Source organism: Crocodylus porosus, unplaced genomic scaffold, assembly GCF_001723895.1.
Source record: "Crocodylus porosus isolate Cpor-Errol unplaced genomic scaffold, CroPor_comp1, whole genome shotgun sequence".
Classification (NCBI taxonomy): domain Eukaryota; kingdom Metazoa; phylum Chordata; order Crocodylia; family Crocodylidae; genus Crocodylus; species Crocodylus porosus.
This window is the reverse complement of record NW_017728950.1, coordinates 25,626,532-25,645,208: the sequence shown is the minus strand read 5'-3', so window position 1 is coordinate 25,645,208 and position 18,677 is coordinate 25,626,532. Positions and strand designations below refer to the sequence as shown.

General features: G+C 43.9%; 1 protein-coding gene across 1 annotated transcript; it reads right to left on the bottom strand.

Annotated features, from left to right (window-relative positions):
- Positions 1-246: 246 nt before the first annotated feature.
- LOC109323632 (E3 ubiquitin-protein ligase TRIM32-like) lies at positions 247-8,834 on the bottom strand. Its single transcript, XM_019555310.1, has 4 exons — positions 8,695-8,834; positions 5,567-5,633; positions 2,075-2,614; positions 247-1,399 (listed from the first exon to the last, which is right to left on the bottom strand). Exons 2-4 carry the CDS (start codon positions 5,606-5,608, stop codon positions 1,052-1,054), a joined length of 930 nt encoding a protein of 309 aa, XP_019410855.1. The 5' UTR covers positions 5,609-5,633; positions 8,695-8,834; the 3' UTR covers positions 247-1,051.
- Positions 8,835-18,677: the final 9,843 nt, after the last annotated feature.

Below are 18,677 nucleotides of genomic sequence, written 5' to 3'. Positions count from 1 at the left end.
TAAATGAAAATGTCCCTGGGCCAGAGGCAGTGCTTTGTTTCCTCAGACTCTCAAGAGGGGGGCAGTTTTGTTGTTAGAAAGTTCCCACATGCATAATTTAGCATTCTAATAATGGTTGCCCAGTTTTTTCATCTCTCCTAACTGGTTCTGGATAATTTTTCATAGGGAAGGTATTGAAGATAGTGAGGTTCCTAAACAGGTTAACCTTCCGCAGACACTCCTAGGGCAATAGAAATCCAGTGGGAGAACTTGACCAAATCAGATGGCTAAGAGTTACATAGATATATACAAAACTGTGCAAAACTGCAGTGTCTAGCGATATCTAAGTGACCCATTGCATCTCCATTGCAGTAAAAGAATAAGAAGCAGCCCTGATTAGATTCTGGCTTCCTTCTCAGTTCAACTTCCAGATGAAGGTGGACTATCTGCAGGAGAGTCCCAGCACATCTGGAAAGCTTAAAAATAGGAAACTAATTAGGATTGGAAAAATGACTTTACTTGATCACTTTAATGAGCTATTCAAACATCAGTATTTAGTAAATGCATCTACCACATATGTGTGAGCTCTAATAATATTCCCTATCTTTATCAAGGAAAAAAATCTGCAAGTATTTGTGGAGATCTCCGTTCCACTGTATAATGATTGAAACACTGGATTTTTAAAAGCAATCATTTAATTCTTTTAATAAAACATCTCTAAAATTTGGGAATTTGTTATAACGATTTATTCTTATGTAGGACTTTACCTCTTCAACACCCAAAACCTGACCCTGACCTATGTTTTTATTTAAATACTAGGGAAATGGGTTTTGTCAGACCAGTGTTATAGGTGAAGGAACTGTGAGGTAATAAAGGGACTTGCCTAAGATCCGGCACAAAGTCAGTAGAAGAAATGGGATTAGAATGATCTGAGACTGTATTGCCTCTGTCTTGGAGTCTGGAATAGCCATTATTCAAAAGCTTCTGAACCAAGATTTTTACAGCTCTTGTTTTATCTACAACATACAAATCAAATATATGTATTTGGGCAAGTTCAATGTCAAAGTTACACTCATTTATACTTATACAGTTTTACACTATGGTGATAGCAGTCAGCAACTGCCAAGAGCCCATCTTTTGTTACTGAAAGCCCACAAGGGCCTTCTAAATTTTCAGTTACTACCAAAGAAACCAGAGATGCATCAGGATTAAACATCACTATGTAGTTTTGCCCTCTATCTGCTACAAAGAAATTCTCATCAGAATCAACACAGACTCCAGAGGGGTTTACAAAGGTAATCCTGTTTTCATAGCTTGGTCCAATTGTCTTCTTCTGAATTCTATCTTTGTTCACGACTTTGAGACAGGAGCCTTGTTTTTTTCCAAAAAGCTGCCCTTCGGTAACCAGCATCTCTTCTCTCTGACAGGAAGGGGGGGCGGGGGGAGATAGTTTCCTAGTTAGCACTAATAGAATTTCAAAAGGTTTGACTTTATTGCTGATACAAAATAACTCAGAAAGCTACTCAAGGGTTTGCATGCTAACAGTATAGCTGAGCTATAAAGAGAAGTTATCAACACCACCAGAAAAGGAAGAAAAGGAGTATTACTTGAGGTATAACTAAACGAATTTTGAGTGTGATGGCTGCCTGTGAGTAGATCATACTCGGTTCGCTATGCTTCACTCATGTTTTTCCTACCCAGGCACCCTTTCAGACTGTCAGTTTTGCTGGTAAAACACTGGACTTAGATTGGGAGAACTAGGTTCAACCCTTGTGTGACCAGATACATAAAACTGGTAGAGTGCTTGCAGGTTGTGACATACTCAGTCTGTGGTTTCTGTCTATGTACTTACTACTCTTGCAAATTGTTTAAGAAAGCTCTGTTCCTTACAGTTCTACCTGCTTGTTGCACAAACTGTTAACTCACAAACAGTACTTATTAAGACCTATTACCCATTTTAAATTGTAAGGTTTTGAGAGCAGGAACTGTGCTCTTCCTATGTTTGGAAAGCATCTAACACATTTTGGGCATTTCCCCAACTTAAATATTTATAACGGTGTTCGTAGTTTGTGGTTTGGGATGTTCTGCACTGTACCTTATGGACTGCAATGTGTTCTGGTCTGTGAAACCCATCCATCACATACATCCTCATGATAGCACTCATTCTCAAGTCAATCCTAAGTATGTGGATTTTTCCCAAATCTGTCCAGTCTGTTATTGCAATATCATTGGACTTCAGGATTGCCATCCCATAGGAGTGATTCCAGTCTATGTTTGGAGATTTCAGCTGATGGATCATCTCACCATCTCTAGAGAAGACCTTGATAGCTTTGGATCCATCTGTCACAAGCAACAAACCATCTTGTATACATACTATATCTCCCAGTCCTTTTACTGGTGCAGATCCATAGGAAAATCTATGTTTATAGCGACCTTCAGAGCAGAAGAGCTGAATCTGTTCATTTCCACTGTCTTTTACAGCCAGATCTCCATCCAGAGTCATGGTCACACTGGTTGGCCAAATGAATTTGCCAGGGTCTGTGCCAAAACCTCCCAGTTCTTTAACTAGACAGTTATAATATATATTTTGGATCCCAGAGAGCTTCCAGCCTTTGTTGAATTCAAACAAGGCCACCTAAAGAAAGGAAGGAAATAAGCCTATGACAATCACTTTACAGGGTTTTTTTCTCCAGAAGAAGTGCAGTGTTACTTTTAGAAGTTTAAATAGTACATGTTTGGAGCAGATCTTGTGGGAGATGCATGCAAAACAGCTTTATTCTTTGATTAATTTTCTTTTCAACTGGGTGTTTGAATACAGTTTTTATGGCAGTGGCATAATAATATAGTAATTTGTATCAGGCTTGAGAACAGACATATAGTGTATTTCTTATATATGTACTTTGGGAGGTGGGGGGAGGGGCACGCTTTAATTAATCTGTACCTAAAGTGCTCAGAGCATTACATGTATCAGTGTCCCCATGCTGAAAAATGGCAGCAGGGGCACTTTAACTAAAGCTCTTTGAATACTGGAGGCTGCTGGAGCATGGTAATTACCGCACTCCAGCAGACTTGATTAACCAAGTCCGCTCCAATGCGCTGTAATGCGTGAGCTGCTAAGTAGCCAATATACACACATCCTAACGTACAGCATCCCAATGTTATCAAATTTCTGAGTCTGTCTTGAACAAAGTCAGTGTCATAGAACAGGGAAGCTTGGACTCCCAATGACAAGTGCTGGGAGCCATGGGTCTGTGGGGAACCCTATGGGCTCTGGCTCTGTCCCTAGCTCTTGTATGAAGGGCAGAGCATGGTCCAATCCTGGTGCACAGAGCCCAGCTGAGGCAGCTGGAGTCCAGGGCACCAACTGCAGTGTGCAGGGCCAGGTAGAGATGGCCTGGGTTCCCAGGTCACTGATCCTAGCACGTGAGGCCAAGTGGTGGTGGTAGGGTCTGGATCCAGATGTGTGGGCCCAGTCCTGAGGTGTGGGGTCTATTCTAGCCCTCAGCCTGGCCCTGTACCTCTCATTTGGCTGCTGGGCCAAATGATTGAGCACCAGTGACATAATATATGGTAGTTCGGTGTCGTAGATAGATGGACACAGGAAAAAGACCATAGTACTCATTTTCACTGAGGCCAAAGCCACCTTTTATACAAAGACTATCTAGTACAAAAGGAGTGTGCATGTTCTCAGCCGGTAGTTGTGGTAACATGTCCACCTAAGTGCTTATAGTGGCTGGATAGTGAGGTCTTTGGCAAAACTGGCCCCTTTTTTTTTAAATAGAGTAGTAGAGCATTAGCCAAGGGTTAACAGAAATGCAAGTAAATACTAATTTATAAAACAGAAAAAAACAAAGCTGTTTCAATAATCCCTCATAATATAGCTACAAGTGATCAGTGGTAGACCTAGCTCTGTGGGTTATTAATTAGATGTTGCCTGACTATAAGAGATTTCAACCATTTAAGTCAGAATAAAAAAAACATCTGATTACTATCTCTTCCTAACACTCCTCAATCCTTGGTCTTTTTTGAGCAAACCAAACAAGGTGACCCATGCACATGTATATTCTTTATGAGGACTCAGCTCAGCCATGCCCTTGATGGGCAAGAAGTATGTGCGGAGTCCCACTGAATTAACTGAATGGCACCTAATACCAATGGTATTGCACCTATGACAGAAACAGTGTGTTGTGGACCACGTCAAGGATCTGGAGCCACCCACCTCGCATGGAAACACATGCCCAAGTTGCAATATCCCAGATTGGCCTTGTCAGCCATCTTAAGATGACCCACCGATAAGAATATAATGGAAGACAATCATCCTTGACTGCAAGAGATTGGTGATGATGATAATGGTTAAAATTAAGCCTAAAAATGCCGTGCAAATTTTATCTTACCTATAGACTGGAATTTCTCTGGAATCCAAAGGGTTATTCACAATTACATATGCAAAGCTTTTGGGTTCCAGTTCAACAAAGTACTTAAACATGTCCCTAACTAAAGTATGTGCTGTATTGACTCCAGTGGCAAGTAAGCATTTCATAACCAGGATTTAGAGGTGCCAAAAAAAGACCTCGTCTAATGATGCAAGGAGAGGAGACCCCAGGAGATCTTACATTTTAATTTTCACATTGCCATTGATCTTTCTCTGTAGCCTCCCTCAAGCCTTTTAACATCTCTGCTGCAGCATTTTAACCTGCAAAATAAGCAATATAATAGGGGTCTACCTGACTTAACGAGGCAGCCACCCAATTTCATGGGCAGATTGCAGGGCTGGCTGCCATGTTTGAGGGCTTATTGTGACTGGGGCCTCCCCATGCCTCTGGCTGGTTGAGTGGCCCTGGTGGTCCTGCCCCCTGCTGCTGATTGGTGGAGAGACTGTCCATTGCATAGCCCCACCCCTCATTGCTGATTGGCTGAGGGCTGTCATGTGGCCCCACCCTGCACCGTTAATTGGTGGAGGGAGCAGGGCCACATGACAAGTAGCCCTCTCAGCCAATCAGCAGTGAGGGGTGGGGGCAGCAGCCATCTTGCCTGCTTGCCTTATGCTGGCAGCCTCCCTCTGTTCTTTCCTTGGGTGGGATCTGCGACCAGGAGGGCTGCTGGCTCCCACTGGGAAGGCAGCATTTTATTTTTAGTAATTTTTTTTGCCTGTGAATTAATTTCAAGGAGATCACCTGATTTTGTGATTTCCACAAAATCCATGCAATCACGATTTGGGTAGGTACCTAAATATAGGGCTTACCTACACTGCAGGTAGGCTATTCATTAGTGCCTGTAGGGCACTTTGTTGAAGGAATGCACTAAGTAGTGTAGTTAACTCTTGGATCTTGAAACCATGCTTGCTTACTTGTAGTATGGCCTTCAAAATGCCAATGGTCACTGAGGATTCCAGGTGCTAAGCTTCTCCCTGCTTTACTGCATCCATTTAATTCCAAAGCAGTGAATACACATGTACAGTTTTGAAGGTAACTGAAATCTCCAAACCTGACAGCAAGATCCAAAACAGACTGATATCAGTGGGAGTCATTCTATTGTAAATGGCTTGCCTTCGGCCCTCAGCTTCCCACCCTAGGCTCAGATACTTTACCTGTTCATCATCTAGCTCCTTCAGAAAATAGGAGTCTAACATCCTTCTTCAAACAAGCTGCTCCTGTCTAGAAAAGTAAGGCAAAGAGGAAAACAGAACGTTTTACTCACTTATTACCAATGTCAACATCTACTCTCAATGGGGAGCTTTGCCTTTGACTTAATTTAGACTGGGATTCACCCCTAAGGCAATGAGAGTAATTTTATGGAGGGTTTTATGGGAGCTGCAAATATTTAGCAGAAATCTGAAGCCTTAGCTCAGAACAGAAAATGAAAGGCAGGTAATGATCTGCTCCCTGAAAGAGGCAATCTTCTTGGGTGACATACATAGCTTTGGCAGCAGCCCCAACATACCCAAGAATCTGGCTCACTCTGCTTTTCCTGAAATGTTCTTTCCTTCTATGGTACCTGACTTTATGTTAAACATCAAACTCAGTACAAGGCACTCAATCTCCCATGAGACTACACACTATGGGATTTGAGGACACTACATCCTCAGCCTTGGGCCCCATTATGGAACCCAGTCCTGAATGCCTTCTGTGCCTGGAACTCATGCTGAAGGCAGTGCAAGTTCTTGGGGCTGTACAACTAGGGTATTTATGACAACAGCTTGCATTAATATTTTTCACATAGGGCCAGTGATACTTGAGTGCATAGTTCTATTGAAGGCACTGAGATTACTTATGCAGGTAAGTACTCACTAGTGGTCACAGTGTGGACTACTAAGTAGTTCGCAGCCCCGCAACTTGATCTGTTGTCTACTGTGAATAAAAATAAAAGTGAATAAACATCAGATGAGGCTATGTCTTCAGTCAGCAAACTTTTCCTGCCATGGGCTGGATTGACCCAGTTTGGATCAGAGGTGGGCAGTGCCATAGTAAGAGTGGGGGGGAGGGTGTGAATGGGGTGAGTGCCCTAGGTGCCAAAGTGAAGGGGTGCACTGCCCAGGCAGGGTGGAGCATGGGACAAAGCCACAAGCAGCTCATTTGTGGGGGCACAGGGACAGGGGGAGGGCGACTCCTGCTGCTGTGTGTATTCCCTAGAAAGCATGGTGGGGCATGTGTCCTCCCCACCCCCCCATATCTGTGGACAGGGTGAGGGCAGGCTGCCACTGCAGTCTTTACCCCGGGTGCCAGACTTCATTGCTACAGCACTGGGAGCTAGCACCCAGCTGCCATCACCACCCAGGAGCTGCACAGGGAAATGCCCACTGCCCTTTTTCCCTGCAACACTGTGGGGAGACTGTCCACAGCTGGCATTCAGGGGGAAGTGACTGTGGCAGGGGAAGGTGACTGCTGCTGAAGCCCTCTGCTATTGGAGGAAGAAGTACCAGCTGTGGACACTTCTTATGCTGCTGTGGGGAAAAGCGGCAGTGGCAGGTACTTCCCTGATTCAGTCACTGGGAAAAGTGCCAGCAGCGGTGGCTGGGTCCAGGTACCCACTCTCTCTGTGTCGGCCCATCTCTGACTGAACTGGATTAATTTGGCACCTGAAGCCCTAAGTTAACAGGATGAATCAAATAGCTCCACAGGCCATAGGTTGCGAGCCCCAGGGCTATGTTATAGAAGAAGCTGGGAGGGACCCTTATAATGTAATTATTTATTACTTCCTGTAGTCAGAGATTCTTGTGACTCTTCCCTGAGACAGCTCCTCTTCAAGGCTTGCAACAGGTTTCTGAAATTAGGTAGGGCAAGAGCCACTGGGAAACATAAATGGCTTTTCTTTTTCGCGCTTTTAAATTGGGGTTTTGAATCAGGGTTAAAGAGCAGGAGTTTAATAAATGCATGGTGTAGGCCTGGGTTTGCTCCTTGATATGAATGTCAGGACACACATCAGCGTCAATGGAAAGAGTCACTGGAACTTACACAGTACTAAAAGAAACTTAGAAATGTAGGTACATGACCACCTGCTGCCTTTCCTACAGCACCCTTGCCTCATTCAGTGCATAGGATGGATAAGAGAACCCCGTTAAGTTTGCATAAGCAATTATGAACCTCACATTTCCTAACTCTCAGGGACTTGACTTTGCAACCCACATAATGTTGCTCTAATGTATTTAAAAAAATATATGATATAAGTATAAGGTCTGCTTTTAAAACAACTCTCCACTAGCAGTATTGCCTTCCCTATTGTTTACTATTGCCTGTTTCCTTTTTATTCCTTTTATATGTTGTTTTTTAGTTAAATTATTTAAGTTGAAAATACCTTTTGCAGGCATTCTAATACTTCTGTCAAGGACCACACACATAAATGTCATTATAAAAGGTAGGGATCAGCAAGGTAATCCTCCTCAGTGTTTGGAGGAAGATTTTCAAATGCACTTACAAGAACTAGGAGCAGAAGATATGTTGCTCTTTTCAAAAACAACTCTTTATATATTTTGGAAAATTTCATCCCTAAATGTCAAGTCCTATTGAGCTCCATTGGACTATTCATGTGCTCAAAGATCAGCATGTGCTCAAGTGCTTTGCTGAATTTGGGTCTCTGTAATTAGCACTTGTAGAACTGTGGAATTTCATGAAAAGCTTCATTTCATTGAGTGAAAAGTATAATTTGCCTCTGAAAAATATGCAGTCTTCTGAAGTGCTGCAAGTTTTTTGCAGCAAAATTAGATGTTGCCAGCAAGGACCCATTTCACAGATCCCATCACACACAAACATTTTGTAAAAACAGGACGAGATTTGAATTGGCAGTAAAATGCAATCCCATGCTGAGACTTTGTGCACTGGAAATGTAATTACTTCAAAACACCTGTTGACAGTGTCTTCCATTGCTGTAAGCAGGGGTAATAATGACAGTTCCCATAGGCTGGGGAACTTGCTGAATATTTTGTTCTGTCTTTAGTTAACATTTAAATGTGCATAAATGTTATTTACTTTTCCTGGGAGGAAATATGTCATGATGAAAAACAAATGACTTTTCTTCAGGTTTCATTCTAGTGCTAGGATACTGGACAATCAGTTTTTTTCTTTCCTTTTTCCTATGCATTTTTCCTCTTGTAAAAGACCTTTTGAATCAGACACAAGCCCACTGGATTCAGTTTTTTGCCCCTTATTTTTTTCAGTGCTACATAAGAAAGTTTCTTTTATAAAACATAGTCTGTATAATAGAGAAAACCACTATACTTACCAGCACCTGGCCACAGCCTGCTCCAAACTGTAAATCGACTGCAGTTTCTATGGTACTATACCCAGAGGAATACATCTCTCGACTGCTGCTCTCCAGCAGGGCACTTAATCCCTTCAGCTCAGATCCCTTTTTTGCTTCAGCTTTCACTCCTGCTGTCTGCAAAGGAAACTCTATCACAATGTTTAGTAAAACTATCCAGTGGATTGGGCCATAGAAACAGAAGTAGCAGCTAGTGCCACCATAGTCAATGCTGATTCATTTATACTGAATGAACATCTTCTGTCCATGGCCATTTAAAGATGAAATATGCTGAATTTTCTCCACTTTACTATGCATCCCTCACTTCTAACTGATTTGTGCTCCTGGTTCAGAAAGTATCACTGGGCAGACAAAAGCCTGCAGGAGAAATTTCAAGAGCCCAGTCCCTGTGAGCCCTGGAGTGGACTTTGAAATTGGGGAAGGCCAAAAGAGTTTGAGAACTTTGGAGTCAGCCAACCCCCAAAACTTGAGCTGGGATATTCCACTGATGTTGGCCTCAGTCTCTTTCCATTGATGCTGATGTGTGTCATGACATTCATATCAGGGAGCAGACCCAGGCCTACAACATGCATTTATTAAACTGCTCTTTAACTCTGACTCAAAACCCCAATTTAAAAGCTAGGAAAAATAATGTGAAAAGCAGTTTTCCATGCTGAAAAGCAGACATTGGGCTGCTAGGCATTTGAAATGCCCAAGGGGCTGGTATTATGTTCTAGACAAACAGAAGGAAAAAATAGGAAAGAAATCCACGTAAGTATGGGACCAGCCCTCCATATGATTCAGGATGCCCTGTTTCACAGTGATATGGATTTGAAACAGGTGTGGGCAATTATTTTGGCTGAAGGGCCGCTTAATGAGTTTGGTGAGCTATTGAGGGCCGCACATAAAACCCTTCAGAAACTATAATTTCAACAAATTATAGATAAAAAAGTCCAAATCATATACTAAAACTCAAACATCTACTATAACATCTTTTAATTTTATTTAAAAAAAATATTTTTTGTTTTGGTTTATGGTTTTTTTTGAGTAGTATAATAGAGGCTATTGCATAATTGCTCAAAATAAAGTCTTACTAATATATTGTGTGCTTGTGAGAGCAGCCCCACCACGAAGCTGTGCACCCTGGCCAGGGCTGGGGCCATGGCCATAACCATGGCCAGCAGATATGGGTGGGATCATGGTACAGGCTGCCTCAGGCAGGGCTTGGCCCCAAGCTGAGCGCTGTGGGGGCAGCCGTGGACTGGATCTAACCAGGTGACAGGCCGGATCTGGCCCACAGGCCATATTTTTCCCCCCTCTCCCTCCAATCAGAAGGGTCCCCTTATAGTTAGATACATACATAAACATCTTTGGGAAGGCATGGATCAAAGTTGGGGGTTAGTCTGGCACCTTATTTAGCTGGAAGGTTCATGGATCTAGCTTTGAAAGAGAAGATAAAATATAGCCCTGGTATTTCAGCATGACATCGATTTCAGTAAAAATGGAGGAAGTGCAGTGTGATCCAGATGGCTTGGAAGCTGTTATCCTACTATTTCAGTCTGTTCTGTAATGCTTCTTTACTCCATTGCTCTATATAGAATGTCTGGCGCTGATCTCCTACTGACTAGCAGCTGTGCCATACCTTAGCAGGTGTTGACATAGCAGTTACTCTGTAAGTGTGCAAGAGCTAACCCCTCATACTGGTTTGCAAGCGTGCCTCTGCTTGTAAGTGAAGAATGTCAGGATCCAAAACCTGCTGAAATCTGTGAGCAGCTGCACCACAACATGTCTCAGACATACACTAACTTAGTTGGAAGGTTATCATGTGTACTTTCAAGTGGCTGTGTTGGGAAAGTAAAAGAATATTATAAGAGAGAACGTCCTTGGGAGGGAAGGAATACGGTAAAGGAAGTTGCAGAGTGCTGGGCAGGATGATTCACTGTCATGCTAGGTAAATTCAGGACGTACCCAGCACAGGCCAGCTCCAGTTGCAGCCTAAAGCAAGCAGTGGATCTGTGCCCATTCATCAGTGACAGGTATCCAGGTTGTAGCAATATTGGTCTAGAAGAAAAGGCAATCAGGAGTTGTAGTAGAGGTGATATCTTTTATTAGGCCAACAAGACTTTTGCAATTTTTTTTTTTCAAAAATCTTGTTGGTCTAATAAAAGATACAATCTTTACTACAAGTCCTGATTGCCTTATTCATCAGTGATATTCTTATCAGATCCTCAAGAATGCCTCCTCTGTTAGGAGATTCTGGTAGTACCAAAGCCCTGATAACTCTGCCTGGCAAAGCCACACCACAATTGCCTATCGGATTTCAAGGGTAGAACGGACCCTTTTAATCATTCAGGACAGGTAATTTCACACAGTGGTTTGTGACCTCAAGCCCATCATTTCTGTCTTGTATCACCTCTCGGTTCTGTGCTGTGGAAGGTGGGAGGCAAGAGGACTTTGAGGAGTATTTGGGCATGACCCCCAAATCTGTGCAGTAAGTGGATTAAAAATTAGCACCAATAGGGGAAGCCCAAACTTGCACTGGATGTTTGCATAGCACAGCCATGTTTGGTCATTATTAAGACCTGATACTTCTTCCTGGTTTTTGCGTGCAAAGTAATTTTCCTCTCTCTTGCCTACTCACTGCGGGTGGAGCACCGCATTGTCACTTTGCAGCACCAAAAGCACATGTACATCACTTGTTCGTTCCAGGGATCCACTGTTCTCTTAGAACAGGAGCCTATGTGACTTTCTTGACTGCTTACTCAATGGGAGGTGCAGTTCATGACTTTTTACCAGCCTCTCTACCTGAGCACAATGGTAGCATTCCTTTTGTGTACTTGAAATAGGAGCCGTCCTCACACAAGGCGAGGAGGCCGATCTTGTCAGTACAGCTGCATTGTCAACTATGACATTAAAATTATACATATCAAAGCACAAAAGGCCCACATCACTCCCATTCTGGTAGTCCACAAAGCACATGCTTGCTGTCTAATACCACTTACTGTGGTAGTCAATAGTCTTCATGCCAAAGCAAGTTTTAATGTTTCTCTAATCCTTTTTGAACAGTGAATCAGCTGGGATAGAGTTGGGGAATTTAATTCCAGGTGGCTGAATGGAGTGCCGCTCCGTATTTTTAGATTTATTTCTCTAAACGTTGAGCGAGGGTAATTTACTGGAACAATGTTCACTGGACCCAAGGCCTGAGTCCTCTATGTGAGTTAGTTCTTGGATCACAAAACATGTTGGAAACTTGAGGTTTACGTTGAAGAGGGGAGAAAAGTAAATTACCCAGAGTGCACTTGTCCCACACAACCATTGTGGTAAACGGGCTACCTGGTGAAACAAGCCGAGCTGTATTCAGACTGTGGAGTGACCTGGGAAGTGCCAGGAACAGCCTACTCGCCCTGCCCCATGCTCCTTTGACCCTACCTCTTGTGTTCAAGACTCCTGCATTTCTCTGAGAAAGCCACTATTCTGTCCTTCTCTAATGACCCCTCTGAGGTCATCTTGCTATGTCTGCCACAGAAATCTTTGCAGAGACACAAAAATGCCTTGTTTCGCCTGCTAGGGCATGAGTATATGGTCAAAGGTTCACACACAATGTGCCTGCTCCATGTGTGCTGTACCCTGATTGATATAATATAGCTGTCTTTGCTGCCATACTATTCACACACTAGTAGGCACCCCTGTGACAGTGCACAGGTTGTGCCCAGGACCATATTACACCTTTTGGAGGGGGCAGCATGCTCCCTAGTGCAGTCCTTTAATGTGGGAAACCTGTGCACAGTGTCCCTCTCTGGGGATAGGTCTGTTTTCCCCTGAACCCAGATCGGTATCCTAAGCACCATATGGGAAATCCTGTGTGACTTCTGCACATGTGTCCAGTGCCTGCTATGGTGGACATGGGAATATTCTCAGGATGCCAGGCAGCAGTAATTGTATGGATGCTGCTCGTAACTGGTCACTGAGACAGTTCCTGTGCAGCTGTACTGGGTGGTTAGACTTTCAGATAGGAATGCACTGGCTTAGGTTATGTGAAGGATGCTGGGCAAGAAACAGGAAGGCAACACAGTGGCTCCTGACAAGCAGCTGCCAAGAACCACATGGGAGATAGTCACAAGACAATGGCTGAGCTATTAACAGTGAATATGACTTCCCAGCTTTAGCCGAAGATTACCAAGCTAAGTGCACCTCAGGCCTACAAGTAACAAGCTAGCCCAGTTTAAGGCTGAATTGAGAAGACACAGTCCTTGTCCCCTTGACTACTTCAACATTCCTGAAATAGTACCTGTAGTAGTGACAACCAATGGTATCCAGTTACCAATCACCTGCCTCAGAGAAAAGCATCATTCATTTAGGACCACAGGATTTTGGAGATAACAGGTCATACAACCTGTGCCTCTCTAAGACTTAATATTCTCCTGAGGCCAGTGAAGGCACCAACTGCTTTGGAGCCTCCTGCAGGAGCTGTGTCTGTGTGGCAGGACAGTCTGGCCTTCCCAGAAACAGCCAGCGTATTGCAAGACCAACACATTCATACCTGAATATTTAACAACTCAATATACAGAGATCATCACAGTGATGAGGTCACATAAAGTTATTACAGATCATCATTGTTAGATAAGTCCACAGCAGCTAGTTGTCCACCTCTTTTCTTCTTCGGCTATCCCTCGATACGAAGATGATGTCTGCCATAAGGAGTTTTAAGATGGCTGAAGAGCCCAATCCATGGTCTGCAAGTTTTTCCACAGATATGACAGGTGGTACTTTGTGGGGGCACAGCTGTTGGCCAGGATGTTGTGCACTTTCCTTCCTCCTCTGCCATTTCTCGGCTTCCTGAGCAAGACTGTTCTCTTCAAAGTGGACTGTAGCTTGATGTCTGGTCCAATGCCATTGCGACCTGTTACCAGCCAGCACTTCCCATTTCATAAGGTTGATGCCACCCTTCTTAAGGGATGCTTTCAGGGTGTCTTTGTAGTGCTTCCTCTGTCCTCCACAGGTCCTCTTACCATGATTGAGTTGAGAGAAAAGGACTTGCTTTGGGAGACATGTGTCAGCCATCTGCACATAGTAGCTACCCCAGTGGAGTTGTTGTTTTATGATCTTTGCCTCAATGCTGGTTATGTTAGCTACAGAGAGGATGCCGGCAGTTGTCTTCCCATCTAAATGAGAAGGATCTTCCTGAGGCAATGCTGATGGAACCGTTCCAGGTGCTTAAAATGGCCTTGATGTGTCACCCACATCTCACACCTGTAGAGGAGTGTGGGTATAACCATTGCATTATAGACTATGATCTTAGTTTCTATCTGCAGATTTCAGTCAGCAAAGACATGGTGAAGCAGGCTTGCAAAGGATACACTGATACAGTGAATCCTATGTTCAATTTCTACATCAAGACTAACCGACTGGGAGAGGTGGCTGCCAGGGTATGGGAAATGCTTGATGTTTTCTGGGGGTTCTCCACCAGTGGTAATTATCTGCGGGGCATGGGGCCAGCTGATGGAGCACCTTAGTTTTCCCCATATTAAGGGAGAGTCCCAAGCTATGATAGGCACCTGAAAAAGGTCAAGGATGGACTGGAGATTGGTTTCAATGTCCGCAAAGATAATACAGTTGTCAGTGTACTGAAGGTCAGTGATGCAAGTCTTGGTAATTGTCGTTTTGCTGTGAAGGCGCAGCTGGTTGAAAAGCTGACTGTCCATTCAATACTCAACCCCAATTCCGGGAGGAAAGCAGTCATGGATGAGAATCAAAATTGCAGACAGATAGTTGGAGAAAAGGGTTGAGGTGATAACGCAGCCCTGTGTGACACCGGTACAGATAGTAAATGAGTCTGTCTCTGATCCATTGCAAAGGGCTGTGGTGGTCATCCTATCATGGAGTAACCTAAGGATGCTGAAGAACTTCAGGGGACAATGAAACCTAGCCAGCACCTTCCATAAAACTTCACAATTGATGGAGTCAAAAGCCTTGGTTAGGTCAATGAATGTCATAAACAGCTCCTGGTGTTGCTCTCTACACTTCTCCTGGATCTGTCACCATACTTAGAGAAGTCCATAGCAGCTACTTGTTCACCAGGCCCACGTTCACATGCCTCAGGGTTTCCCTCTCTGCCACAGCTACACTGTCTATAAGTTAAAATCAGTTAAAAACTGGATCCTTTAAGAAATGTCATGTGTTTATCTTTTCTTTGTCTTAAGGAACTTAAAAACACAGATTAACACAGATGCTGCAAATTCTCCATATGGTGAAATATTATTCAGCAGCTACATTTAAAGAAACAAGATTGTAATTAAGCTATTAATAAGTATAGTAGCTAATTGTTGTTTATACAGTGCTGCTGCCAGGTAATAATTAAGTGAGGTCATTGTGATATCAGTAGCAATTCATTCCCCTTCCTTTACAGCTAATTTACATCCAGCAGCCCTATTGTTGCAATGACTTTGTAGTACAAGGGAAACTGGACACGTGTCCAGAATTCTCCTTGGTATACCACTGGGGCCAGCTGTGGCTGCTCTGACATTCTGGGGCTGTATACCAGCTTGGTCATCTCTGTGAGGCATCTGGTGGACTGCATGGAAGGAGCACAGTCATAGAAATTGATGAAGGAGCACTGAAGAAGCCCTTAAATACAAAGATATTGGGACTCAAGGAATGCACTACCTCTGCTGTCCCTTCACATAGCCAGTTGTACTCACTTGCAAAAGAAGAGCAAGATTCATGAGTACATTTAAGCTGCTATGCACTGTTCTGGCTATGTGAAGCAACTGTAAGCTTGGCTAAGCTGTCCTCTGGCTGCCTTTTGCCACTTGGGAGGAGAGGTCAATTTGTCGTTAGAAGATAACAATATAGAAATGTTTTAAGAATGACACTGTATCCTTTCAATTCAGAAGTATCACAAGCTAGCAGTCTTTTGGGGCTTTTGTTTGGTGTTTGCATATGGAACTTGTAATGACTATTAAACAAAACAAAAAACTATGGAAATTCCCAGACAAGAAATTACATTTTGAAAGAGTTAAAAGTGTGTATACATACCAGGATAAAAAACATTGTAAAGTTACTGAAACCATGAACAAAACAAGCATGATATTCAGCATTAAGGTTAAACTGAAAAGCAATCCAAACATGTGCAAGTAAGAAATGGAAAGTCACTGCACATAAACCAGCTTCACCATGAGCTATGGTAATGCGCAAAAGAAAAACATGGGGAAAAAAAATCTTATGTGTTTTTATATTCAGTCTAATCCATCTAGAACCACAGACACTAACATGCCTGAATCATAATTGTAGGCTATTGCATGACATCACTACAGGGTGTAGTTAGTTAAGACTATTTAAGTTCCTTAATTTTGCATTTCTTGCCTTAATATGTTTGGGTCTCCTTTGGGTGTAACCTTAATCCTAACTGTACTAGGGCTGTCATTCTTGGTGTGGAGATGTTTATAATATCACTGTAGTGTGTTTTGGGTTGTTTTTGAAAGATCAGTACCTCAGTCTTAGCTTCACTATGGTTTGGAAGCTATTGCCATGTCTTGCATCAACAATAGTATCAAGTCTGTCTTAAAGACATTTATTATCATAAAATGGTCATCTCCTACCAGAGGGCAGCTCTGTGCCTGGGGCAGCAGTGATGCATGGGGCAGTGCTGGCTGCTGCAGCACTGACAGCGGTAGCATGGTCAGCTGCTTATTTTTGTGCTAGCCTATTTTTGTGCCCCTCCTCCAATAAATGCAACACCCAGGACTAATGCTCCTGGTCGCCCCCCTGCCTCAGTTATACTACTACCTCCCACATTTCAAGCACATTTCTTCCCCTTCCCCTCACCCAGCTCTGCATTTGTACCTCTTAGAGAGGGGTCAGACTCCCAACAAAGCTGAAAGCTGAGCATAAAGGAAGAAGGCCAGGGCTTAGCCAACTCTCCCAAGGAGTTTGCAGCAATTTAGGGAAAATGTTTGTCCCAACATATGAATATCAATTTGTTTTGTAAAGATCATTATGGTGAAAATAGTCCCCGCAACTTAGATCATCCATCAGTTGGCAGGGACTTGGCATTGAACAGAAATACCATATCTGGGGTCATTGGGGCATCAGAGAGATACTAACAATTGAAAAGTACTTTGGAGGTAGCATAGCTTTCTGGAGGTTGCTACTGTAAGAATTATTGACTTTTAATGACTCTCTGCCCCCAGCTGGGTTGGAACATGGACAATTTCCTGTGGAAAGAAAGGAAAGAGAAAAGAAGTATTGGGCTTTTTTGAAGAGGATTTCTGATGACCATCCATTGCTGGAACCAAAAGTCCCAGCTGGAGGAGGGGGACCAAGAATGGACCTGACCTCCCTGCAGGACTTAAAACCGACCTAGAGAATTTCACCAGTGGGTGAAATGAGAAGAAGGGAGGGGCAGGGTAGAAGTGCCTTCAAGAATGTGGTCTTGTGCCTGAATCTGCAACTCTCTTGGGCTGTCCAGGAAGAAAGTGTGTCTGTGTTTAAGCAGTTCCTTTGCAACCTTGATTTTACCTGTCATGTGGTCCCCTAAGAGTTAAATGATAAATTTCTCCCCAGGAACTGTGTGGGCACATCCAGACAAGCATGCACATGTGGTATGTGGTGCCTCAGACCAGTCTACGGCACACACACACTGAACACGTTACACATGCAGGCATTCGGTGCGCTGCTGATTTGCAGTGTAGTGGGTTTTTGTTTTTTTTTTTTAATTGGGAGATCCCAGTGTCAAAAAAACCCATTCTAGAAAAAAGCAGGGTGGTGCATGTGATGCCTGTGTGTGCCATCCAAAACTGGAGCCTGGCTGGCCAAAGCCACACTCCAGCTGCCAGTTAGGCTCCCTGCTGCCCGATTGCTCCAGCCGGAGTCCTGGGATGCCCCCAGGACCCCAGGTAAGGCTGCTGGAGCCAGGCCAGGTGCTGGCCCCAGCCTCCCCTACCCTACCCAGGGTAACTTACCCGTGCCAGAGTACACATACACGGGCATTCCCTGGGGACAAATAGCAGCAGCACAACTATATGCCCCTGCTATTTGTCCCCAAGGAAACTCAGGTGTGCACTTTTCTGGACATGCCCCATGAGGGCTAAGGCACTGCTTTGGAGTTTTTAGACACCTGCCCTGCAGGGTTTAACTATGAAGGAAGGTGTTCATTATTGGGTCTACACCAGGGGGATGTATTCAGGAGCCCCCATGTGTCAGTCACTGTGATTAGTCACTGTCAGACACATCTGAGTTTGAAAAGCTACTGGCATCCAAATATTGGGTCTGGTTATCACAGTCTAGTGCCTGTCCATAAGAGGGGCTCAGTCAGGGCTAACACAGGCCTCAATTTCATTGCTGCACCAAGAAGCACTTCTCCCCTTCTTTTGCAATTCCCACTCTGTTCTAGCTGTATGCAAATACCATTCTAATATGAACTGTGTGTCCAGATAAGCGTGGCCGTGCGGTATGTGGCACTGTAGATGCATGTGTGGCGCCAAACGGTGCACATTCATATGTTCTCCGTGCTGTAAAGTAGCAATGTGGGGACAGTGCTGGCCCCAGTCCCCCCTTCCCCACTCAGGGTAACCTGCCGTGTACCAGGGCACATGGCACAGGCATTCCCCAGGGACAAGTAGCAGCGGCACAAGGCGTGCCCGTTACTTGACCCCAGAGAAACAAACATCCATACTCATGTGAATGCAGCCTGTGAGGCCATCACTAGGACATCATGATTCTTACCCAGTAGGGGCCTTGTAAATAAGAGTCAGAACTTTAAGTTAGACTGCAGACTGGACAGGGTGCCAGAGTAGAGCGGGAAGCTTTGCTTTGTTATTGCAGGTTACTGTATACAATATTCATGAAAGCAAGTGTCTAGGGGGACTGGCTGGCACTGGACATAGTACAACTTGTACTGAGCAAGCTTCCCCTGCAACACGTCCCTTGGCATGCCTAAGCCCTGACCTATAGTGCTTTGACAATTA

Bases quoted from the DNA above. Each gene is read 5' to 3' on its own strand.
- LOC109323632 (XM_019555310.1), bottom strand. From the start codon at position 5,608: ATGTTAGACTCCTATTTTCTGAAGGAGCTAGATGATGAACAG. The intron at 2,615-5,566 runs GTAAAGTATCTG...TCCTTTCTTTAG, and splicing joins AGGAGCTAGATGATGAACAG to GTGGCCTTGTTTGAATTCAA. The intron at 1,400-2,074 runs GTACAGTGCAGA...CCTTCCTGTCAG, and splicing joins AACACATTGCAGTCCATAAG to AGAGAAGAGATGCTGGTTAC.